This window comes from Setaria italica, chromosome VIII (assembly GCF_000263155.2).
Source record: "Setaria italica strain Yugu1 chromosome VIII, Setaria_italica_v2.0, whole genome shotgun sequence".
Classification (NCBI taxonomy): domain Eukaryota; kingdom Viridiplantae; phylum Streptophyta; class Magnoliopsida; order Poales; family Poaceae; genus Setaria; species Setaria italica.
This window is the reverse complement of record NC_028457.1, coordinates 30,361,439-30,387,465: the sequence shown is the minus strand read 5'-3', so window position 1 is coordinate 30,387,465 and position 26,027 is coordinate 30,361,439. Positions and strand designations below refer to the sequence as shown.

Below are 26,027 nucleotides of genomic sequence, written 5' to 3'. Positions count from 1 at the left end.
ATCTCCACTCGCCTCCGCCCCACATGTACCTGACACGGGCAACGAAAATCCAGAACCACAACGTCACCAGACTCGACTCCAGAGCGGGATTGTGAAACCTAAGCGCATGTATGATGGTATGATCCGATATAGTTTCTTCAGTGCAACAGGGGAACCCAATTCAGTTCAAGAAGCATTAGCCAATTCCAAGTGGAGGCAAGCTATGGAAGCTGAATTTGATGCACTCAAGAAAAACCAAACATGGCGTCTAGTGCCAAGCAAGTCTGGGCAGAATATAATCGACTGCAAGTGGGTGTACAAAATTAAAAGGAAAGCTGATGGGAGCCTTGATAGATATAAGGCTCGTTTGGTAGCGAAAGGCTTCAAGCAGCGATATGGCATTGACTATGAAGATACTTTTAGTCCAGTTGTCAAAATAGCCACTGTACGACTGGTACTTTCTATTGCAGTCTCCAGGGGTTGGTGCCTAAAACAGTTGGATGTACAGAATGCGTTTCTTTTACTTTTTTGTGCTTTCACCCAGTCAGTTTTTGGTGCTAAATACCACCGAACGTTCCTATTCACTTCAGTAGCATCCCTTTATCTTGTTTGTTGTACTGTACATTCTTATTCCCTTTTCCTTTTTGCAGTTTATTTTCAGGAAGGATTTGATGAGATGCCCTGTATTTAGCAAGTTAAAAACTTTGTTACTCGATGTGTGGTGGATTACAGCTAACCTTGGTGCATTAATCTGCTTTCTCCAGCACTCACCAGTTCTAGAGAAGCTTACCCTTCAGTTTCCTCAGGTGCATGAGATCTCTGTATGATACCTGGTCTATTTAAAGTTAGCATGCATGATGCATTTAACTTGACATACATGTTCTGACAGATACATGAGAATTTTGTGGAAATGGGAGCAAGTTATGATCTGAGGAAGCAGCCCCTTTTATTGAAAGACCTTACTGTTGAAATTAAATGTCATGAAGGTGATGAGCAGATTCACAAAGTCTTAGATGTCTTGCGTTCCTATGGTTTACCCCCTGAGAAAATCATGATTCAACAATCTCCAAAGCTGATTGGGATCTGGTTCAACAACACTTGAACCTCTGGAGGTAAGTTTTCTGTTGTTAGTCATAATGATTACTATATTTTTGCACCATTGTTTGTATATGTAACTATGTATAAAAAAATAGCAATGAAAAGGCCTGACCAAATATTGGCCATGGCCAATGTTGAGGAAGTACCAAACTAAAAGATGATGTTTTGGTTTGCAGCCGAGTCAAAATTGGGGCCGTGACTAAATTAGTGTAAAAAACTGAGTGTTTTGGTTGCAGCTGTGCTAGAATTTGTCAATACTATGAGTATTACATATGTCATCTAGTTGCTTAGGATCCACATCAGGACAAAACTAAAACACGAATTAAACTTGATCAAAATCACATACTACTCCAAAATATCAAAAGTAACAAGGCCCTGAACAGGGCAAGTGAAGCACACTAGGTATCTTGTGACTGCAACATGCCTCAACAAACAGAGGCTTCAACCATTGGTGTAAAAGTTTCACCTGAGAAACACTCTGGCTGCTTGCATAATTTTGAGTTGGGAGGCTCTTCATAAGTATGGATGCGATGGTGTAAAATCTACCCTTCGATACTACAGTTAAATAAGATGTAAAAACTTCAGGATTTTTCATGTAGCTTTGTCATGATTACATCTGGTTAAAATTTATAGGTCATTTGCCGAGCAATTTTAGGATTGAACCTTCCTAGTATGGTTCACGCTGCTTAATGTGCCTGTTCATGTTAGTGCAGGTTTCAGTTCTAGCTGAAGAGTTAGTTGCACTATTGATGGAGCTATCGTCTCTTGACAATTCAGGATGCATATTGATTGTGATTTGAGAATATCCTTCATGAGGATAGCCGATGTCTTGTGTATACTGTGAATTTCAGATCTCATGTCATGTCATGAACACAGTTGTTGCGCCTGGTTTAGGAGTACGCTGCAGCTCTCTCGCACCACCTCTTCATGTACACATTTCAGGATGACTCCACTGAATCCATTCCGTTTCCCCTTAGCATTGTAGCCTCTCTCGCACCTTCTCTTCGTGTGCAGATCTGCAGGATGACAAGCTTGAGGAAACCATTTTGTTTCCCTTGCATTTGCTGTCTCTGGAACGTAGCCTAACTTCTCTAAGATCGTTCTGTTGCTGTGTATTTTCTGCTTCTTTTGTTCCTGTGAGCTTGACCATATATTAACCTTTTCGTTGAGCTTTTGTTTGCCTACTCCTTACTCTTGGATGATTGTCAATTTGTCATACATGAGCTTTTCCGTAGTTGCATTTTATGAACAATGACACTTGTTTTGAGCGAACGACAGGTGGTGTTTCTTGAACAGGTTTTAGTAGCACCTTAGGGCTGGATATTTTATGAGCACAATTCTTTCATCCCACTTTGTTTTCTTTTTCAAAATATAAAGGGTCTCATTTTTAGACCTTTCTAATTGTTCCAAACCAATACAACGCAACATTTTGAAATCGGGAATTGGAAGTTTCCTTGTCAGTACCTCAGACCAGATAATTTCATAATGAATGCTTGCCTGTGGTAACGATGGCGGACTTGATCATGGCCGGCGACCAGTCCGGGTGGACCGACTTGAGCAAGGCGACGACTGCCGAGACACGAGGGCACGCCATGGATGTCCCGGACATGAACACGTACGAGTCGCCCTTGGCTGCCAAGATGCTCGCTCCGGGGGCGGCAATGTCAGGCTGTTCAACCACAGACAGTTTCAGTATTGTATATTCAGTGTACCATTTCTCAATTCCTGGACATGTCACGTGCACGTGATGACGTGAACATCGAGATGGCAATGCACACCTTGAGTATGGCGGGGAACTGTGCGCTGGGGCCCCTCGACGAGAACGCGGCGACCCTCGGCGCGAGCACGCCGTCGCCGGCCACGCTCGCGGAGCTGTGTATCCTGACCACCGGCGACCTCGCGCCGCCGGCGTAGGAGGAGATCCGGCGGGCGACCTCGTAGTTCACTAGCACGCAGGGCATGTAGCCGTCGCAGGTGTCCAGGAGGTCGAGGAGGTTGGTGGTGTACTGCGCGAAGATGAGGCCCCTGCCCCTGCCGGCGACGACGCGGAGGATGGTGCCGAACACCGCGTGCGCCGGCGGCGACGCCGCCGCCTCCGTCGGCGCCGAGCACAGCACCACCTTGCCGGTGATGTTCACCGACTCCAGCGCCTTCTCGCTGCAGCTGCATGAGTTTGGCATTGTTCAGCAACGCAGATCCAAGATCTGCATCCGAACAGATATTGAGAGATGGATATAATTTAAAATGTGCATAAACATTTCATAAATTACCTATGACCATCAACCAGCATATCAAAATCGCTTCTGTTCACCGCCATGGCGTCTTAGTAAAGATTGCCCCTGCATGCGTTGTTATTTGTAATGAGATTGCTAATTGAACGTCGAAATGAGAGCTGAGGAAGATAATTTTAATGGCGTGGACTGGAGCTCGCTTGTGCTTCTTCTTACCACGAGCTTCTCGTTGTTGCCGAGCGATATGACGGTAGGGAAGGCCCGGTCGATGGTGGCGGCGGCGACGGTGATGACCCACGGCGCGGCGTTCTGGACCGTCTGCGGCACGGGCCCGTAGTTCCCGGCGGCGAACACGACGGGGATGCCCCTCGCACGGCGTGCAGCGTCCCGGGGATCTCCTCGCCGCTGGACCCGCCCAGCGACAGCGACAGGACGTCCACGCCGCCGTGCACGGCGTCTTCGACGGCCACGAGCACCTCGGCGTCGCCGCACTCCCCACCCACGCACGCCTTGTACACCGCCACCCGCGCGCGCGGCACCCCGACCGCGCCGCGCCAGCGCCCAGACCCAGCCGGCCGCCGCCGCCACCGTGGCTCACGCCCCGCACCCGCCCGCCGCGCGGCCGTCGAAGCCGTGTGCGTGCCGTGCCCGACGCCGTCCCTCGGCGACGCGTCCTCGCCCTAGCCGGCGCTGGCGTTCCCGCCGGGGGCGGCGCCGGAGTACCACCGCGCGCCGATGAGCTTCCGGTTGCAGCAGGTGGCGTTGAACACCTCGCCGGCCTGGCACACGCGCCTCCACCGCCTCAGCACGGGGCCGTACCCGTCGTCGTCGAAGCTCCGTGACTCCGGCCAGATGGCCGTGTCGACGACGCCGACGATGACGTCCTCGCCGTACTTCGCCTTCTTCGGAAACCCCGATGGCTGATTGTTGTACAAGTGTAAGGAATCGGTGTGTAGTCTAAGAAGGAGAAGGGTGAATTAGGGAAACTAATGTTTCCATTACTTTTGCATAAAACATAAATTAGATTATACTATCAAAATTTGAAACTAAGGTTAATCTAGTGTGAAACCCTCATCCCAAACAATTTTTCAATCTAGAGTCAATCCTAGCAAGATACTACACTAAGAAAGTAAAGGCACATAAGTTGCAAGTATGAAATGCGAAAACGTAAAGGAGGAGATGAGGGGAAGCAAACTCTTGACACGAAGATTTATCCCGTGGTATCGGTAGGCACTAAACCACCACTAGTTCATGTTGTTGAAGCACTCACATAATAGTATTGCTTCCCAGTCATCAAGTCTCTCCTGGGACACCCCTTGACTTGCCACAAAGGTTCGGCCACTAAGGCTCACGCCAAGTTCTCCGGTCACCTTGATGCCGTCTCCACTAAGTAGCTTCTTCACGAAGGAAGGGGGTCTCCACGTCCCCCGCACACGGTCGTCGACGCCGCTCCACACCAAGCCAGAGGGTCGAAGACTTGCCGACAAGCCACTAAGGCTCCAAGATGCCAGCACACCTTGTACAACAGTGGTTCACTCTAGAACCTAATCACAAGGTAGGCACATCTTGCACTCTCTCTTCTTTAGACCTATCCTAACACTAATCACACTCCTAAGCTTGTGCTAAACCTTTGATGGATCACTTAAACACTTTTGGTGGCTTGGATGTGTTCTTGATGTGTCTTGCTCTTCAATGGACTCATGCACACTTCAACTTCATCCAGCAACTCCAAATGGGCGAGTGGAGGGGGTACAAATAACCTAAGAGCTCAAAGAGCCATTGCTCTAACGGCTAGTTAAAGGATACCATCGGATGTTCCGATGGTGTACTTTTGGATAGCATCGTAACATCCAGTGCTCCTAGCCGTTGCCTCCCCGCGCTCAGGTTTCTCACTTTCTCAGTCACCGACGCATTCCACCGACTGATTCGATGAGGCATCGGATCATCCGATGGTTCCTCTAGTGCAGCGTTAGACCATCCGGTGCTGATGGTTTTGCGCCCAAAACCTCTCTGAAAATTTCTAAAGTAATTCACTCGCAACAACAAATTCTAGATTAGCAAAAAAGAAATCAGTAGTCCAATTCAGTTTTCCGTGATCACTGCTTACATTATAGTATATTATACAGTACCATAATAAAATTTCTGGTCAACACAAAATTACCTCCTTCCACGTGAAAAAAAAATGACAGACTCACAAAGTAAGCATTTGCCTATTAAGTCAACACTTCACCTTTTCTCTGCATGTTCACACATGTTCATGCTTTTATATGTATACTCTACTCATATCAGCTACATCAAAATTCCTCATATCCAACTCAGTTGCATAACAAGCATTTTCTAAAGAGAGGTTTAATAAGCAAGTTATAATACACTCAAACTTATTTTATCACAGAAATGCTTTCTAATTGATTCATGACTAACTACTGCATCCCTACTGAATCAGGCATTGGGCGGCAAGACGATCTTGGCGCGGCGGCCGCCTTTCGCCAAACGGAATTCCAAAGGAACGGCTGCTGTGCGGCAAAGAAATCCCAGCGGGGGCTGACCTCTAAAATCAGGCACGGGGCAACGGGAGAGGAAAGTTCGTATTGGAGGAAGACAAAAACCCACTCCCATCTCATGGTTTCCTTTTCCTTCACCAAAGTCCGAGACAAACGAGCCACGCTAACCTCACGCCATCACTTCTCGCCGCCACCGTTGCTCTGTACCAAGTTCGCCATGGTCGTCGGCCTTATCGATGATGGCATGATGCTCTGCCAACAGCCTCCGTCCCTCGCAAGCTGCTTGATGCTGCAAATTTCCTCCGCCTCGCCAAGCACCTGGCGCCTCCTCCGCCCGGAGGCAACGTCGCGCTCTCGCCGGTGCTCGCGCGGCCCATCTCCTCGCCTTCCTCGGCACGCCCTCGCCGAGCTCGGGCGGCGTGCGTCGGGGACCGCGTCCTGGCCGACCGGACGTGCGCCGGCGGGCCGTGTCGCGCGTGCTCTTGGGCGGCGGTGTTCGGGTTGACGCCTCCCGCGGCGGCCTCACCGACGCGTCCCGCGACGTCGCTGCCAAGTCCTACGAGTCCGAAGCCAGCCCGGGCGGGTGGGTTCAGGCGTTCAGCCACCGACCGGACCTCCAGGACGGAAGCGCGGCGGTTGCCGTCGGAACCGGGAACCTCCTCACCCACCGAGTTCGATACCACCAAGCTTTCAGATACAAGGAGCATGGTGTGCAAGAGGACGTCGACGCCGCCGTTCTCCCGTCTACGCCCGCTGTCGCCGGCTTGCCGCGCGCCGGCCGCCCCTCCGCGTCAAACCATGGGCGGAAGTCGGAACCAAGACTAGGGGCCTATGTGGAAAAGGTTGGATCGCGATTAATGGTCGCGATCCAAATTAGGGGGCATATGAAAAATAGTTATCCCAAAAATTTCAAATAACCCCCTGAATTGGATCGCAGTGAATGTTCGCGATCCAAACGAGGGGCTCTTCTGCAAACTGCGTTCGCCGGAATCGGCGACGGCGGGGATGGCTCCGGCCGCCGGCGTTGCAACCAGGGACGTCCTCTCGTGCACAGCCCCGGTGCGCTTACCTTCATGGTCCAGGCGACGCCGCCGCCGACGCCGTCTTCCCGTGCACGACCGGGCGTCCTCTTCGCGCCCCGGTGCCCGCCGCCGCGCGTCGAGTTCGAGCACGGGGGGCGAGCCCGGTAGCGATCATGAGCATGGTAGCACGACGAACAACGCCGACCCCGGCAACGAGCTGGTGTGCTGGTGGTGCCGAGGTGCGTCATGAAGGCGCGCGGGCTCGACGGCGGCGAGGTCGCAGAGCTGCACGTCGCCGTGGACGGGCGCCAGCGCATGCGCAGTGCGCACCCGCCGGTACCGGGAGGTGTAACGGCAACATCGTGCTCTGGGCGCTGCCGGCTGCCGCCGCGGGGGTGCTCGTGTCCATGCCGCCGCGCCGCTGGTTCTCTCCCCGAGCTCCCACGCGTTCGTGGAGCATTCGGTGGCAGACCGTTGGCTCCGCCGACATCGCCGCCACATTCCTCGCGGTCATCGCCGGCGGTTCCTCTGTCTCCAGACGCAACCTCTCCATAGGCCTTGTCTTCTGATCGGCAGCAGTCCGTACGATGGAGAGGCCGCTGCTCTGAACGTTCAGAATCGTCTCGCCGCTTCAGGTTCGAAACTCCATCACAAATTAACTGAACAAAGCATGGGAACCCCACATCACCATGGCCACGTTGGCGCCGAGCAAAGTGGCAGCAAGAATTCTGCAGAGGATAACAACTCATGTTCAGAATCATCTTGCTGCTTCAGATCCCAAAGTTCAGAACTGTTGCGGTTTTAGTGGACGGATCTTTTAAGCATCACAACATATGCTGATTTCTGATGCAGGTTCAGGATTCAGAAGTGAGTGGCACAATGCAACAACTTGAAGTAGTCAGCACATATCACTGCATGCAGGTTCCGGATTCAGAAGTTGCTGGTTCAGATTTAGCAGGCCAGGAAACTTCAATCATGAAATTGAACCATGCTAAGCACTGCAGGATTAAACTGGACGTGGATCATAGAGTGCAGTGCCAGACAGTTTTCTTTTCAGGTTCAGAGGTGCTCAAACTTGAGACCATCACAAACCAACTGAACGAAACTTGGCCGTCCCTCTCATCAGTAGTTGCCAACGTGCGCTGTGCCGGCCACATTTTGCTACTTGGCTCCATGATCTTGCCTCCTATGGGCTTATTTGCAACAGCCTGTGGCGGATTCAGAAACGGGCTCTGCCCCGGACTAACTAATATAAGGCTTAAAATCTTACTAGCCATACACTATTAGATATAATATATTTTTCAAAGAGCACAATTCAACCAATAGACTCAAACAATACATAGAATATTAAAGGTAGAAAAGTACCAAATTAAGAGTCTTCCATGATAAAAAAAGAACCATACATGTCTTCATGAATTAACACCACTTCCACTTGTTCCGACGTCCTCAATTCTACATTAAAATTTTCAACATATCAGCCCTATATAAAGCAAGATAACATTATGTATTGAAATAGACTAATACAAGTAAACAACACGCACCTTGAGCACTCGTTTGGCAAATTCATCTTACGGTTTCTTAAACCTTGAAAGCGCTTTAGAATTTTTTCATCTTCAATCGACGCAAACAAATCTCGCTCAATATAGCACATCATGCTATTATTCAACCAATCATCATTAATTTTATTTCTCCGTTCAGTCTTGATAATATTCATAGCAGAGAAGGCTCTTTCAACTGTTGCTGTTGCCACCGGCAAAATCAATGCAAGTTCAATGAGACGATACACCAAAGGAAAAACTGTATCTCTTCCAGTCTGAACCATCTTCTCAACAAGGTTCCCAAGATCAATACAAGTGTCAAAATTATCATCATTTCTGACTTCATCAATGAATATAGGAAGGTCACCCGCAAGCTTTATGCAGTCATAATCACAGAAGTCATCTTTATAAATCTTAGCAAGCTCAACTAACTTCTGTACTTCAAAGTTGGCAAAAGAATCCCTCGGATCAAGACAAGCAACGCATCTCAAGAGTTGAGTTGATCTTTCTGGAAATCGATTGTTTAACTCACAATAAACTTGATCAATCACAACATTGAAAATTCCATGATGAAAATGATGGTAGTAACTCACTAGTTTAGCACCACGACATCTCGAACGACCTCTAATTGGTATCATATCTTCCATATTAGGAATTTCTATGTTGTTGAGGAGGCAAAACTCCTTTACTTCTTCAAAAAGAGCATCCCAACCATTTTCCCTCATTTCATTCATATTTCTCATCACAGAGCCAATTAATCCTATTGCACGAACAATGTTTTGATTTTTCTTTTGCAAACATTATGACAACTCTTGAGTCATCCCCAGTACTCTAATCATAAGATGTAATATGAACACAAATTCAAATGACTCCATTCTTTGAATCAATCCAGAGGCTGTAGTTTTTTTTCCCCATCAGTTCCATCTTCACTAATATTCTCCAACACCTCCAGTACAGAGGACCACATGATCATAAGACGTGCCAATGTTTTGTGATGTGTACCCCACCGTGTATCACCAGGCCTAGCAAGACTAGTTTCTTGGTTTTTCCCTCTCCCAGAAAAAATAGCACTACTATCTAACTGCTCAACAAGCTTATCATGATGACTTTGAAGGAGTTGATCTTTCCTCTTGCAAGAAGCACTAACAACATTGACGATTGAAGTGACATAATTCAAGAAATCAAAAGTTGAGCCACAACACTTGGCTACAGAAACTACCACAAGCTGCAATTGATGAGCAAAACAATGGATGTAAAAGGTATATGGGTTTTCGTTCAATACCAGTCTTTGTAACCCATGAAATCGTCCTCTCATATTTTAAGCTCCATCATATCCTTGCCCTATAATCTTGGAAATAGATAGACCATATCTTCTAAGCATAGTTGTAACGACCGACCCCTAACCTTTCCCAGTTAGGTTTGATCTCAGCCCTTAACCTTAGTCAGCTATTTTGTTTGACCGCACCTAAGTGCTCAGTCTTCCGCCAGTTCCGACCCCTGAGACCCGACCCTTCCTGCTTCGCTCTTCTCCCGACCCTGGCGAGTTCAGCCCTCCGTCGGATCGTGCTGATCTTCCTCACCCGTCCGATCTATCCCCGGGTGGACCCGTGAGATCTTTTTCCAGATCCCCCGCGTCAGCCGCACTCGAGTTGCATGGCCGCCTCAGAGTCTTCCTACCGCGTGGCTCGTCTTCTCCGACGCCATCGCCCAGTTTTGTCTCTGGCAAGCAATAGAGTGGGTTCCCGCGCCCCTTTTCCCCAATGGCACCGGAAGCCCTCTGCACCCTTTCTGCAGAACCTCGTCTCCCGCGCCCATCATCACGCCACCAGATCCCGGCCCCAGAGCCTGATGTCGCCCGTCTTTTCCATCCCTTTCAGCAACAGTTGCGCCGCCCGGTCGTCGCTACACGACGATTCCCCCACCGCCAACCCCGACCGCGGCCGCGACAGTTCCTTTCCCCGCTCTGTCAGAAGCCGTCCGACAATCTGTTGTTCCGCGCTCTCCCCCGCGCCGCGTCCGCTTGTCTTCCCACCTGTGCGCCCTCGATCCTAGCGTCGTTTAACCGGTCGCTTCTATCACCTCTTCCGCACGACGACGCCCGCTCTCCGCCAAATCCCAACCACCGGTCTACCCGCGCCTACGCCGCCCTGACGGAGTAGCGCAATGATCGCTGGCGTCACCCCCGGAGTCCTGCAGCACCGCCCTGTTTGCTCAATCGCCGCCACGGCAGAGCACTCCATTGCTTCTCCCCGGCCTTCGCGCCGCTCCCCTTCTCTCTCTCCGCGACGTTTTCGTTCCTCTGCTCCAGCAGCTATAAAAGGAATGCCCCCGTCACCGGAGTTCCCTCCGCCTTTGTTGCCTTTAGCCTCCTCTAGCTCCCTGCTCAAGCTCCTAGCGCCACCCACCCAGTTCTTGAGAAGTTCTTCTCCCAGTTCCTTCTCAGTTCCTCCAAGTCACCCCGCAGCTTGCTCCTTTGTGCTGCGTAGAGCTCTCTTGTGATCCGCAAGAAGCAGCACCGCCGGAGCATCGCCAGTCTTAGTCCTTGCTCGAAGCTTTAGTCCCTCCGCCCAAGTCTGCCTCTTCCCGACCCCAAGCTTTCTTTTCAGGAAGAAGGTGAGTTGCCGACCCTAAGTCCGCCTCGCCCGACCCCTCCTATCCGCCCGACCCCAGTTCCGTCTCGTCCGACCCTGTCTGTTCCACCGACCCTTGTCCGCCTCGCCCGAGGGCTTGGCTGTGATCTTTTTCTTCAACTCGAGGGTGTATGTGTAAAACTTGGGAACCCTTCAGCGCTTGCGTCTGAGGATCCCAGTTATCACATCCTCTAGTTCAAGGATCGGACCACTAGTTTCCCTTCCTACCCTTACCTGTTGATCATCATCAGCTCTCTCGAACCACCATAACCTCCTTCTCTTTGTCGCAAGTTTCTGGGCTCAGGAGAGCCAGTGTTGCTGTTGAAATAAACGTTTAAGCTAACCCTTGCATTGCATTCGTGTAGAGCTGCACCTCGCCGATGGCTTCTACGAGTTGCACCCGGTGCCAGAAGAAGAAGCTGTAGCCGAGTTCCTGCCCGCGGAAGCCGAAGCCGCCCCAGAAGTCGAGCAGCTTCCGTCCCCTTTTCTCGCAGGCAAGCCCCGGTTGCATGAGAATCCTACGTGTTTTGCCAAACTTGCGCATGCCTTCTGTATAGCATGTTTGTGCATTTACGTTTAGGAGTTGTGTGAAACCCTAGATGCACGACCTAGTAACCCTTGATATGAGCACTAGCTATTGGACCGAGTAGTCGCATTGCTTAAATAGGAGACGGTAAAAGCCGAGTGATCTCCTGTCACTCGCGAGTTGTACGAGTTGCATATTTTACTCTCCTGTTACAACTATAAGGACGATGGACGGGGCAGGGTTTTGGTAACGTTTTGGTGATCGGATGGACGCCCCGTCTATCTATGAAAACTTGCTAAGGCCCGACAGTGGTGGTGTTCGTGATCAAGTGTTTGAAAGTACTAGCCCCATACTTAGTATGGGATGAGGAAGCCTAGTACCTGATTGAACCTAGACGTGAGCGGTCGCCCCATTGTTCTTGGAACGGAGTTTCCCCTGCTGGTTGTCGCACGTGGTGGTAATGTGTGGTCACAGAACGGCAGAGGCCGGGTCTGTGGAACCTTGCACCAAAGGAAATGGGCCTGACACGGGTTAGGGGATTGATGGGGAAGGCCGACACAGGAAGCGACCTCCGGGTGCGCGGATGTCGTGAGGCTAGGTTCACCATGCATGGTTAAAGAACTCGAATCGATTCGTCTGCCTCTCACAGTCTGAGATTTCTTGATCGCTATGTCACCCTGAGTAAATAAGGAATCTGATGATGGCAATGTTGTTGTTATATCTACACATCTTGTTTGGCTCTATGATTGCTTAGAATAGGTTGCACAACCTAGACTGGTAAGTGAACCTAGAACCGGAGCTAAAACTTGAAAATAAGGTTACTTAGTGCTTTTGGCAAACAAACCCCTCAGCCAAGAAGCCTTGCACGTTTAGTTGGAAGAGTAGCTGACTCCCCGGTTAAGTCTTGTTGAGCTTAGTAGCTCAGCCTTGTTGTGGCTCTTGTTTTTCAGGTGAAGTTGCTGTTCCCGACGCCTCCCTTGCTGGCGCTTGGCCGCCCCAGCTCCCGCCAGGCTGGACGGTCGAGTGGGACCCCTCCTCGGACGGCGAGGAGAGGACTCAGTGATGTTCTGGTTGGCCTCGCCCAGACATCCGACCCCGACGAAGTCTTCCGCTAGTGTTTTCTCTGTCGTTTTCTTTGAACTTGTAAAACTCTGATGCAAATTTTTATGGCCGAACTAATTGAGTAAGACTTGCTTAACTCAGTGGACTCGTTGTATTCTCTGTAACCGCTCACCTTCGTGTGGGTTTGCTAGACTCGATCCTGTTAAGTGGTTAAATCGGATGAAATCCGACGGCACCCCGTGTTAGCTCGGTTTAAGCAGAAGTGTCGCATGTTAGGCGACTTAACCGTGCTTAATCAAGCTAATCCGAGGTGGTTCCGCCACAATAGTATCCAATGCTTCTTTTAGTGAAGTTGATGTGGTGTCAGAAACATGTTCAATGCCAAGAAACCTCTCAATCACACTTCCTTTATCATTGACAAACCTACAAGAGAAAAGAGAAAATAGTGTTACTTGAAAGCAACAAAACAAAACCAATAAAATAACCAAATAGAGAGAAGGTATATACCTCACAACCACAGCCATTTGTTCCTTAATAGATGCATCACGAGCCTCGTCGACAAGAACCGCAAAACAACGATCTCCTATTTCACTTTTAATTAACTCACTTGTCTCCTCTGCACAAGCCCTAGCCAAATCTTTCTGAACCATTGGACTACTCATTTGATTATTCCCTGGAGCATTTTCACCAGTCACAAGTGCAGCCTTAGGATCCTTCTTTCTGTACCATTCGAGCATCTCCATAAAGTTCCCTTTATTTCTTGATGTTTTAGACTCATCATGTCCACGAAAGGCTAGAGCTTGCAAAAGGAGAAATCTAGCAATGCCTAACATGATACTTAAACGAGCTTTATATGCCTCCTCTTCCGCTGCACTTGTAACAGTCCACACATGTTCAACACTTTGCCTCTGATTTTTGAAATCAAGTGCACGCTTTCTTGCATTATTATGAAAGCCATCAATTGATTGAGCATGCTCCTTGAAACAATTTTTTGCATTCTTCCAATTTCTAAACCCAACTTTGGTAAATGTATCATTAGAATGAAACCCAGCTTGTTGTGGCTTAAAGAGATAGCAATAAAAGCAATAAGCTGCATCCTTGGCTACACTGTACTCTAACCAATCAAATTGATCAAACCATGATCCAACAAATCCTCTTGATTGGCCTTTACCATCTTTTTTCGTTTTTGGAAACTTATGACCAGCTGGCCTATATGGACCTATTTGTAGATATGCTCTCCTTGCCTCATCCCTAATGTCATGATGAAAATCATCAATTGGCTTCCTTTGTCCTGGATCAGCAACTATATCTCTCATATCAAGTTCAATCCGTGGTCTTTTTTGCTCAACCCGGCTCTCTATAGTTTCAGCACTACCACCGCTCTTTGTTGCATCTTTTTAGTATAGTATTTCTCCATTCTAACTTCTAAGATATGAAATGTTGCAATTGCAAAGTAAGACTCAATCACTCAGATACCAGTCCTGCTCAATCAGTCAATGAAATGAAATATTCATGATTTTGCATTTTTGCTAGTAGGCAGTAGCAATCATAGAGCAATTTCAAAAAAAAATAAAACCTCAACACTTGCATATTGCAGTTCAGCAGACCGCAGGCCTGGGGGCAGGGCACTGGTCGGCCGTAGGGGCCAGGCGCCCAGGCGCCGCGCAGGGCACTGGCCGGCCGCAGGGGGCAGGGGCCAGGCGCCCAGGCGCCAGGGGGCCGGGCGGCCAACGGGGGCGCCGAGCGTGGCCGGCCGCACCGCCGCGTGACGGCCAGGGGCAGACCGGAGGTCGGAGGAGCGCCGGGCGCCCGGGCGGATTTGGGCCCCTGGCGGCTGGCGCGTGGGGAGCCGCTAAGCCAGGGACGGCGGATGGCAGGGCGCCGGGGCAGGTGGCGGCACGCGCGGCCGGCGGAGGCGCGGCCAGGCGCGGCGCTGCCTCCGGCCGGACTCTGGAGCCTGGGGCCGGGACTCGTTGCGGCCTCGCGGGCGTCGGGCGGATGTGGGCTCCTACCTCCTGCGCGCGGGGAGCCGGGGACGGCGGCGGGTGGCGGCGCGCAGGACTGGCGGAGTGAGTCGGGAGGGAGGCGGTCAGGCGGACAGGGGCACAGGACGACGGGCCGGGTGAGTTCGCGAACCAGTACGAGCCAGAGCCAGCTAGAGCGACTCCGCAAGGCCCGCGATGGGCGACGGCCTGCTAGCCAGCTAGAGCGACTCCGCGAGGCCCGCGATGGGCGACGGCCTGCTGGCCAGCCTACTAGGCTTTCTCCTTCTCGGGGTGGGCTAATGGGCTGATAGACCTTTCTATGCTATTTTTATGAAGCAATTTTCCACTGTTCATGGGCCTCGCCCCGGGCTGCAGCCCGGGCAGCCCGGGGCCCAAATCCGCCCCAACAGGACAGATCGCAATTAAGTTCGCCACCTGATTAGTAAGTTATTATCTGAAATTTTTTTGATCTCAATTAGTATCCGACCCAATTTAGGGAATTATTAGCAAAGACAAACAATGGGTTATTTTTCAAAAATATCAATAAACCGTATCGGGAAAGAATTTGCACAAACTGTTGACCTTGGTTGATCGCGATTGTTTCGAATAAGTAGCATGAACGGTTAGCATTGCAAGATACCAACATAGGAGTATCAACAAAGAATCAACGTGGTGGAATCCACAATTATACAAAATAGGATATATAATTCTCATGGTAACATCTCTTGCAACTATATTTCACAAAAACTTGATCGATAGCATATATACACCACAAAATATGGCTAGAAGATAGCACCACTGCCTTTGGACTGGACAACACAGTTAAAGGCTATCTAATTCATCTAGGTATCACGTTTATGCATGGTAGTTGGACAAGATGTCATTGGCAATATTCTTGGCATCCATGGCAATACCAGCCAGGCCTCTCTTTGCCAGAGCCGCACAATAGAGCCCATTTGCACCCTTCCAATGATTTGGGAATTCTTGCTTCGGCAGCCCATCATCATTCAACATGCTCTCACCATTCTGAAATCATAAATTTGATTTGTTAAAACACAAATGACACAATTGTTCTATAAATGTAATTTAGTTGCTCGCTAAAACCATGCTACCTTGAGCCACGTATTTGCCGTGCTTTTATATCCAGTTGCAAACACAATGGCATGAAAAGTGTTTTCCTTCCTTCCATCAAATTCAACTATGTAACCCTTGATTTTTCGAAATATTTCCAAGCACCTGCCGTGATAAACAAACTTAAATAAGTTGATGAAGAAACTTTATTATAGAAATGTTGTCATAAGAGGAGATATGCTCACTTTGATGGTGCCATTCTTAATTAAACCAACTGCCCCAACATCAACCACAGCAGATCGACCAATTTTTGCCTTGAGGACGAGAGGACCCAACTTCGGTCTCACAATGCCGTGCCTTGACAGGTCTCCAAACACAAAATCTCACATCCTCACAAAGAAGATCGTCCACAACGTTCACAGGTTTATGTTGGACCAAAGTCATGCCCAACCGTATTATTTCTTTTGTCACTGCATGTACCTGCAAGCACACTACAACATGTCACACGCATATATTTTTGTAGTAGCACAGAAGCATAGTCATGCATAGAGTGTTCATCTTACTAGAAGTACCATCTACAATACATTTTATCATGTTTAGGAATATATACATCATCTCCTTTTAAAAAAGTTACAAATTTAAGCTCTTACTCCCTCCATTCCAAATTATAAGTCGCTTTGACTTTTTTGGTACATCCACTTTGCTATGCATCTAGACATATTGTTATATCTATATACATAGCAAAGTGAATGTATCAAAAAAGTCAAAGCGGCTTATAATTTGGGATGGAGGGAGTATTTTCTAAATTATCCTTTACATTGAAATAGGAATTTCATTACACAATTAACTAAGGTTTCTTCAGTGTGTTTCTAAATGCAAGTGGAAAAGCAAACTTACCGGGCTGCGAATAACAATGGATGTGTTGGCACCATGAGATGCAAGGTCATAGGCGATCTCCATTCCAGAGTTGCCACATCCAACTACTAGTACATTCTGCACCTCCATAGGGAACAAGAGAGCCGCTGAAGCTGTGGGGGTAGGGATGTGAAGATAGGACTTGGGGAAATGGTGATTGCTATCTGCTTGATGGATTATGTGAGGTGTACTTTTGACGCGTACATTGAAATTTTAGTTGTATAATTCTCTGTATAATCGCTAAGGGAAGAATGTTCCGTGTGCGTGTGCCCGGTCGGCCCGCAATGTAACAACTTCTTATCGTTACTTTTTTCTTAATACAAAGATACGCAGCTCTCCTGCGTATTAAAAAAAAAAGAAGAAATTGGCCGAATGGGAACGTGGTTGCTGTCGAATTTGGCAAAACTGTGCTGGAGGAAAATGCATAGTATGGATGCTTATGTCTGTTGGGTAACCCTTTGGGAAGATATTTCTTTATATGTTATATGACTCGGTGCGCGACATCTTTATGCGTTGTGTATTAGAATAAATATGGTACAAATAGGGAAACATTTTGTTAGTAGAATTGAATATCGGTTTGAAAAGTTTTGTCTAGTACAGAAATAGTAAGAAAAACGATCCAAGAAATTTATCTATTAGGCGTATGTTAACTTCATACTATAATTTTCCTCAAGCGTTATTTCAAACTGCCTACGTATAGGATCATTGAAAGGTGGTCATTTATTCATTTTAGAGCTGCCATAGTTTTCAGATTGAGCGATTGAACAGAGGCCCCAAAATTTGTACGATGTGATTTTGGACACTCACACCCAGTGCAATCTGTGTTAGGATTTATGAAAGATATTAATACCAGGGATTGTTTTCTCACTTTTATTTCGCTGTATGAGTAATTGCAGCTTGTAGTCAGCAATCATGCCATCAAAGGACATAACACTTGAAGTGTTCAGATAGGAGTAGTTCTTGGCAGTGGGTCACACAGTGTATTTCTGTTGCATTTGGCTGGTGCTCCAGTAAAATTCAGGACCAGTTTTCATGGCTCTTCACTAGTGAAAGGCATTCTAGCTTCACTTACTGGCCAAGCAATGTCGGATTGAACCAAGGATGGCAGTTCTTCTGCCTGCACGACGCGTCGACTCGTCAACATCACCAAGACAGCAAGTTCTCTTCAGTGCTGTTCATATTGAAATAAGATCTGAATCGAACATTCAGGGAGCTCTCAATCGGAATGGCTGAATATCTACCACAGCATCGAGTGTTCGTTCCTGTCAGCAAAAGGCATGAATATGAACACTCAATTCTAAACACTCTTGCAAATTCACAATCTGAAATTCGGCAAGACGTCAATCTGCCCAATCTGATCCCTAAGCTGCCCATGAAAACTGTGAATCGAGTATAACCGTCAGGGAATTCAAGAAAATATGCTGAAGTAGCTCACGATGAGATCTGCATTCATCAACGCCGATGGGCGATGGCTACTGTCTGCCTGGGCTGTCAGACAGACACCTGACGATGTTGACCGGACCTCCAGGACGGAAGCGGGGCGATCGCCGCCGGAACCGGCAACCTCCTCGCCCGTCGAGTTCGATACCAAGCCTTCAGGTGCGAGGAGCATGGCGTGAGGGAGGACCTCGACGCCTCCGTTCGCCCGTCTACGCCCGCCGTCGCCGGCTTGCCGCGCGCCGGCCGCCCTCTGCGTCAAACCATGGGCAGAAGTCGGAACCGAGACGAGGGGCCTATGTGCAAAACGTTGGATCGAGATTAATGGTCGCGCTCCAAATTAGGGGGGCACGTGAAAAATACCCATCCAAAATTGTCAAATACCCCCTGAATTGGACGAGGGGCTCTTTTGCAAAACACGTTGGCCGGAATCGGCGACGGCGGGGATGGCTCCGGCCGCCGGCGTCGCAGGCAGGGACGTCCTCTCGTGCACTGCCGCGGCGGCGCAGGTCGGCCACGGCGCGCGTGGCTTCATGGTCGCCTGGGGCGGCTCCGCCGTCGACCCCGTCTTCCCGTGCTGTTGGGGCAGGGCTGCCGCTTAAGCGCCATCGCAGCCATGGTGGCGCTGACAAAGCCGAGACCAAGGCATCGGCGTGACCGGACGCCTCCGGATACACTCAGTACACTATGTTCGTCTTCCTCCCGGAGGCGCACGGCGGGATCGCGACCATGGCAGACATGGTCACCGCGTCGCCGGCGTTCATGTACAATTGTACAGCATCTTGGCTGAGATGAAGCAGCAGCATGTCGACCCGAAGGCTGAAGCTGCTCAAGTTCAAGTTGACCTGTTTAGCCAGTTAATCTAGTAACTTCCGATTGCTGAGCACTGTATTGCATAGTCTACTCTGGTAATGGACATGTGATTGCATCTCTTGCGCCCACCTCTGGATTGCTTCACTGTAGCAGTAAAAGTAGCCACTCTGCTAGTTTAGTTCACCACAGAAAACATAAAGATGGCAAACCGGATCAGGCTAAATCATGCTCAGAGACTACACCACATCAGCAGAAAAGCAGAACACTGTCTGAACACATTATGAACATCACAATGACAAACATAGTTAAATTATTTGCTGTCATACATGGATCGATGACCGCGATGCAGTTCAGAACAGTAACCACGCTATTGTGGTGCAATCACTACAACAACCTGAACGAACTAGGCACAATGCCTTGAGAGACATCAAGTGGGGACAAGACCCACCGAATCATCATAGCTATCTATCCTAATTAACACAGCAATCACTGCTAAGACAATTACAATCATGCTCAGAAGGAAAGTGAATTTCGTCCTGTACTTCCTGGCCTTCATCTTCCTGCTGCTTGTAATGCAGACATCATTCTCTTTGCATTCAGTTTCAGGGGATGCCTTGCAGGATGTGTTCTCAGCCTCAGTAGCAGACAGTCCTGATTTATCTTCATTCGGCAGTGTCTCCATCCTACCATTGCTGTTCTGCTGCATATCAATGGTTTCATTCTCATCCTTCATCTCTTCAGCCTTGTTGTCCAAATCCAGAGATGGCACCTCTTCAGATGATTCCTCTAGTTCCTGATCTGATGATGACAAGCTGCTGTGCTTTGCAGTGGATTGTCCGTCACGGCTACCAGAGTCAGAGTCATATGAGCTCTGAAGTGATCGAAGAAGCTTCCTTGGTGTTGAGTATATCTTAACATCATCAATACTGATCGGCCTATCATAAGCCTACGGCAGAAATGAAATGACATAATTAGGTAATAGCTCAACTGAGGTACACAGGTACAGAACATTAAGCAATCTTTGAGAAATAATAGAACAGCACAGAAACGTAAATGTGTACCTTGGGACTAGGTGTCCTGTCTCTTGATATGGCACCATTGGGGCTTGGTGACACAAATCCTGCAAATGTGTCAGTGCACTCAAAGTTAGCATCAGTAACCTCACTGTCACAGACCTCGCCCAAGTCATCTTCATAGTCCTTGCTGTTTGAGCAGAGTTGAATGAATAAGCCATCTTTCAGAGAAACATCCACACCATCATTGTTCCACAACCTCCTGTTCGTGCGCCGACTCTGATCAAAGTTGCAAGAGGACTGCCCCACTGAGACTGGCGATTCAGTGAGTGTACTGCCATTCATGATGGATGAATCCACAACATGTGATTCAGGGGATCGAAACTGGCCTGAAGAAGTAACCACGCTGGAGCTTGCAGGGCTGCCCTTGGCACTCCAGATGCCCCTGCATGGGCTCTTCTCTCTTCTCTTGTAAAAGTTGGAGCCAACCATTGGGCTTGTGCCAACCTCATGCCTTGACCCCTTCTGCGCGGCGATGCTCTTCGCACTCTGTGATGCCTCAAACGCAGCACCACGGACAAATGGCATGCGGTCATTCTGGCATTGCTCCATGACTTCAATCACCCTGCCAAGCTCTGAAGATAAGCATCTAGGATCAACAAACTTCATGAAGAAATTGATCATCTGAATCACCGAGAGGCGCTTCTGTGAACTGCTCTCTGCCGTATCCCCATCAAGAATCTGCAGCCCGGACCGCACAATGGACCTAGCATACGCCTCGGCAATCAGACCGTTGTGCTTCACCAGCGCCATCGCCAGGCCCATGTGCGCGTTGGACCGCGTCGCCCTGTCGTGCATCGCCCCAGCCACCTTCAGGCAGACCTCGTTCACCATCTCGCCGGACGCGAACCTCCAGTTGCTGGATTCGACGAGCGCCTTGAGGCAGAGTGCCGCACCCGGCGCGGCGCCGTCCTGGTTCCCCATCAGCGCGCCACAGAGCGGCTTGCAGAGGGAGGCGATGATGCCGGCCTTCTCCCCGTCGGGCGCGGAAGGGTCGATGCCGTAGCGCGCGATGGCGGGCACCACCTTGGAGCACGCCTGGTGGAGCGGGAATGAGCCCCCGCTGGAGGAGAGCGTGCGCATGATGGTGGTCATGATGTTGCCAATCTGCGGCACGATGTTGCGGCCGTGCACCCGGGCCAGGACCTCGTAGAGCGAGATGGTGAACTCTCCGGGGGCCAACCCGCCGCCGCCGCCGCCGGCGGCGGCGGCGGCGGCACCGGCGGCCGTTGTGTCGGAGACCTCGGCGAGGAAGTGCGGGATGGACTTGGAGTCGAGGTGCCTGGCGTAGGACTTGAGCGCCTTCATGGCGGCGCGGCGGCTGTCGGCGTCCTTGTCGAGGTTGTCCAGCTCCTGCCGGAGCAGCGGGCTCAGGCTCCGGCCCATCGACGGTGGCCGGCGGGGCACGAGCGGCAGCTCCTTCACTCCTTCCCCCTGCTCCCCCTGCAAAACCAACGTCCAACGAAGCACCAATTCATCATCAGACCCAAAAAAAAAACGGCCCATTTTTATCTCTTCCCGACACGCCTCGGAGCAAAATTAAGCGCAGGGACAGCGGGACTAGAACGCCGCGGCGACGAATCGGCGACCTCCGCCATGGAATTTCGACAGGCGTCAGATGTGAGCACCGTATACGGAGTGCCTGACCCGGAACACCACCAATCGGCGCACTCGCGTCGCGGCAGAAGAGGAAACGGACGAAATCGACGAAACGAACTAATCTAGAGCAGAGGAACTCTACCGCCGTCAATCCGCGCGAGAAGAAACGAAAAAAACAAGAGCTTTCCTCAAGAACTGCTAAGACTCTCCAACAACGAGATAATCAAGAGAGTGTGCCTGCTTGCATTGAACTCACCTGGATTCAAGAACTCAGCCGCGAACTCTGCCCTCCTCCCTCTCTTCTCTCTCCCCTTCCTTGTTCTTTCTCTCTCTCTCTCTCCCCCCTCTCTTCACCCGATTCCAATTCAAATCGCGCGAGATGGGCAGGAGGAGAGACAACACAAGGCAGCGAATCAAACCAGATAACCAATCAATCAGGACCAGCAGCTCAGCTCAGATCCGCCGCGCCGCGGGGTTAAAACGGGCAAGGGTTTCTGGGGGTTTTTCTCGAACGGGCGGCCGCCGCTTAAGACTTTTCCTACGCGCGATCAGCCAGCCGCGGAGACGGAGGCCGGGGGAGGCGCCTTCGCGGGGCCCGGTGGCAGTGGATGGCGCGGGTCGGGCCGTGGGTGCGGGGAGGCGGGGTGTGGGAGCGGGGTGGGGCGGAGCGGCCGTGGCGTTTGAAATTTGGAGGGCAAAATGACCGTCCTGCCCCTTGACGCTTTGACCTTTCAAACTTTGTCCTCGGCTAGTCGTGTGAAGTGTGAACTGGTCACTGGGCTACACAGGCTACAGCGAGCGAGCGTGCTTGTTGGCCGGACCGGGCTGGGCTCGTCATCTTTTGGGCCTGCATGGGCTTTTCGAATTTGAACAAGGCCCAGGCCCTATGACAGATACAAAATAAAGTTTTTTTTGAAAAATTACAAATTACTCGCCTCATGTACCCCAAAACACTTTAACCATTAAACTATGCTCTTTGGTGCTATTTGGTTTATAGGATATTTAATTTAATAAATTTATCCTTGAAATACGAATTATATGAAAATTAACGTTGAAAAATTTGTAATATATTTTTTAACATAGATTTTGATGTGCATTGCCATCTTGCAAAATCTCAAATTAAAATGCAACTTCTGTATGGAAAAAAAGACTTGCATAATGGTTAGTTGAACCATGTATAGTTTATGGGGTAAAGTGAACTAAAAAGTTATATGGATTTTCGCTATACTTGAGGAGAGTAATTTTAACCTTTTCTTCTTCTTTTTTTGAACAACAACGCGATGGTGAAGCCGCAAAATTACATAGTCCTTTCATGTTATTTTGGACCTGAATGTTTGGCATCCCGAGGGGAGTAATGAACAGATCGCCTATGGTGATGATTGATTTTGCTAGATGATACAGTATCTGCCTGTTTGATCCTTGTGAGTTGTGTTCCATTGCCGGCTTACACACTCACACACGTACTCAAGTATACGTGTATGTGAGCGAGGGAAACGGAATCTATCTACAACTCCCTCACGCTTTGTTCTTGGATGGGATTTGAGACATCGGATTAGGGATCCGCAGCGACACCGACTCTATAATAGAATCCACCGGCCTTGCATCTGCAATCTAGCCTCCACTTGCCTCCTTTCCGGGGTCCAAGCAGCAAGAAGATGCCAACCTTTGCCATCGTTCCTGTGCAGATGCACCATCCTGCCCAAGCCCTTGTTCTCTTACCTCCAAACTCCCAACTTTGGCACTATGCAAAAAGAAGATTCCCCATCACATCAAACTTGCGGTACATGTATGGAGTACTAAATGTAGATGAAATTAAAAACTAATTGCACAGTTTTGTTATACTTTGCGAGACGAATCTTTTGAGCCTAATTAGTTAATGTTTGGACAATAATTCACAAATACAAACGAAACGCTACAGTGCTGCTACAGTAATTTGGCACCTCCCAAATTCGCCAAGTAAACAAGGGCCAAGTAGCCATCCCTTCGCTTCACTTTCAATGCGACCTGACAAGACAATGCAAGCGAGAGCTTCTCTACATCCAGTCACCAAAATCGGCAAGATGTTAGCACGCCGTCTATGCAACAGCGCAGAATGCGTTTCAGAGTAATGTATGGACAGTTGTGGCAACCCAGAAAACGAGTGGCAGCGGTCACTGGTCATCAGTCCAAAACGCACTGTTCGTAAAGTGAAAAGGCAAGCGTGTTTGTAACACAAAAATTTCTAGACCCACGCGGAGCCGAGAGTGGCGTGTGGAGACCGTCTAAGGGCCCGTTTGGCATGTTTTTGGCTCGTGAAAAAACAACTTTAGCTCTAGCTTATCTGGAAAAGCAGCTTTTTCTAGCTCTGGCTTATTTTGAAGGAAAATGTTTGGCAAAACGGCTTCTCCTAGCTTTTTAGATTGGAAATAAGGTATGAAATGTCCAAAATACCCTTATATTTTTCTCTTCTCTTTTTCTTTTTTTCTCCTCATTTTTTTTTCTTTCCTTTTTTCTTTCTCTTTCCTTCTCCCCTTCTTTTCTTTTCCCTTCCTCTCTCCTTATCCATCCGTTCCTCCCTCCCGACCTTATCCGTACTCGACCGCCTGGCCCTCCTTCGCCGCCGCTCCAGCGCCACCCCGCTGGCCCCGGCTCCGTCCGCCGCCAAGGCGCCGCCCCAGTCCTCCTCCGCCCCTGCGCTGCCACGGTGCCGCCCCGGCACTCCTCCGCCCCTGCGCCGCCACAGCGCCGCCCTGCCGGCCCGGCTCCGTCCGCCGCCCCGGTCCTCCTCCGCCCCTCCGCCGCCACGGCGCCGCCCCGGCCCTCCTCCGCCCTTCCGCCGCCACAGCGCCGCCCTGCTGGCCCGGCTCCGTCCGCCGCCCCGGTCCTCCTCCGCCCCTCCGCCGCCACGGCGCCGCCCCGGCACTCCTCCGCCCTCCGCCGCCACCGAGGACAAGGATGGAAAGTGACGAGGAGGAGACGGAATAAGCCACTTTTTTTGGCTTCCGGTGGGTGGAGAAACGTAGAGACCGCATTTTGTGGGGCTTCTACTGGCTTTCGCGGGTGAGCCGTTTTGCCTTCTCCCGTTTGGCACGGCTTCATCAAAAGCCCCCCTAGAAGCCGCTCGATGAGCCGTGCCAAAGGGGCTCTAAGTTGAGTCGGTGTGGAACATGCCGTGTGAAGATCGTCTAAGTTGAGTCGGTGTAAAGCGTGCCGTGTGAAGACCGTCTAATTAAGGGGGTGTTTGGGAGCACTCCACTTCACGAAAAATTGCTCCACTCCACCAACTCCGAAAATTTCGCAGTCAAACGCGTCTAACTCCAGCAACTCCGGCTCCAGGAAAAAGGTGGAGCAGGGGGGTAGATTCGCATTTTTTGTGGAGTACCTCAAGAGGTGCTCCAAAAACCCCCTTTACAGACCTCCTCGTGGAGTTGGTGGGTATTTACCCACCATTGCCACTCGTTACACAGGTTACCGGTTCGCGAAACAAAAAAAAGCCTCCCGTCGCGCCATGCCGCCCCTGCCTTCCACCGCGCCGCTGCCGCGCCGTCCGCCGCCCCTCGCGCCGCCCGGCCTGCCGCCCGCCCGCGCGTCCCCTGCCGCGCCCGCCCCTGCCACGCCGCCCGCCTCTGCTCGTCGCGCCGCCCTGCTCGTGGCCTTCCATTCCCTACCAGCAAAGGAGAAGAAAGGAAGAACTAAAGGAGACTGACAAGTGGGACCCATTCACATGGGTATAATGGACTTTACACAGCAAGACCTTCTGTTTCCGGAGCTGGATCTGTGCATTTTGCCAAACATGTGGACAGCTCTGGTATTTTTTTGGAGTTAGTGGAGTGGAGCTGCAATGTGGTGGAGTTGGTGGAGTGGAGCTCAAAAATTTAGAGTGGAGTGCTCCCAAACACCCTCTAAGTTGAGTCGGTGCGGAGCGTGTATTTTGAAGTTTGAGAATTTCTTACAACTTAATTCATAGCTTACAGACATGAAGTGTGCGGCGTGCCTCCCGTGGAGCCGCCTCTTAAAGTAGATCTATATTGGAGGTTGAAGTTGTGCCCTCAAACAAAAACAAGCACCTATGATTTACTAATATTTGTTTCAAGGAAAACCCTGTTTGCTTTATATAGTTGGGAGAAACTCGAACTTGGAATGCGTACGTTTTCCTTAGTAACTTATGTTGTGGATGCTCGGGGGGTTTTTTGGATAGTGTAAAAAATAAACATTGACTAAATGTGTGGTTCAGAACAATGATGATCGTCGTATCCTTGAGGGCGCTGCCTCCAGGTGGTTCCTGTGGCCCCGGCCTCTTTGCTGGCCACGTCAGGTAGGCTCCATCGACGTGGGCTCGTGGGTAGATGCTGAGGTCCTTTTTCGTTGCGCGTTGACTCCGCTTTGCCGATGAACTTGCAATAATCCTCCGTTGCGTACTTGCGTTTACTAGCCCCCATCTTATAATATCTGAGAAGCTAGTTAGCCCACGAAGTGAAGTGGTGCCCAAGTTCATCCGATCCTTATACTATCTGAGAAGATTGTTTATTTCATTGGTAAAAAAAATAGTTACCTTCAATTCCTCCTTT

The 26,027-nt window shown here is 50.0% G+C and overlaps 1 protein-coding gene and 2 pseudogenes across 2 annotated transcripts; all 3 read right to left on the bottom strand.

Annotated features, from left to right (window-relative positions):
* Window positions 1-1,744: 1,744 nt before the first annotated feature.
* Window positions 1,745-13,442, bottom strand: LOC101772115 (annotated as a pseudogene).
* Window positions 13,443-15,427: 1,985 nt separating this feature from the next.
* On the bottom strand, window positions 15,428-16,648 carry LOC101770927 (annotated as a pseudogene).
* Window positions 16,649-19,074: 2,426 nt separating this feature from the next.
* Window positions 19,075-21,931, bottom strand: LOC101782918 (protein SINE1). Of its 2 annotated transcripts, none has more exons than XM_004979477.2 (3): window positions 21,737-21,931; window positions 19,870-21,324; window positions 19,075-19,754 (listed from the first exon to the last, which is right to left on the bottom strand). In XM_004979477.2, the coding sequence occupies exons 2-3, from the start codon at window positions 21,265-21,267 to the stop codon at window positions 19,236-19,238; spliced, it is 1,917 nt and encodes a 638-aa protein (XP_004979534.1). In that variant the 5' UTR covers window positions 21,268-21,324; window positions 21,737-21,931; the 3' UTR covers window positions 19,075-19,235. The 2 variants fall into 2 exon arrangements, with proteins under 2 accessions (XP_004979534.1, XP_022684580.1); XM_022828845.1 differs by lacking the exon at window positions 21,737-21,931 and having other exon boundaries at window positions 19,870-21,073; window positions 21,111-21,226.
* Window positions 21,932-26,027: the final 4,096 nt, after the last annotated feature.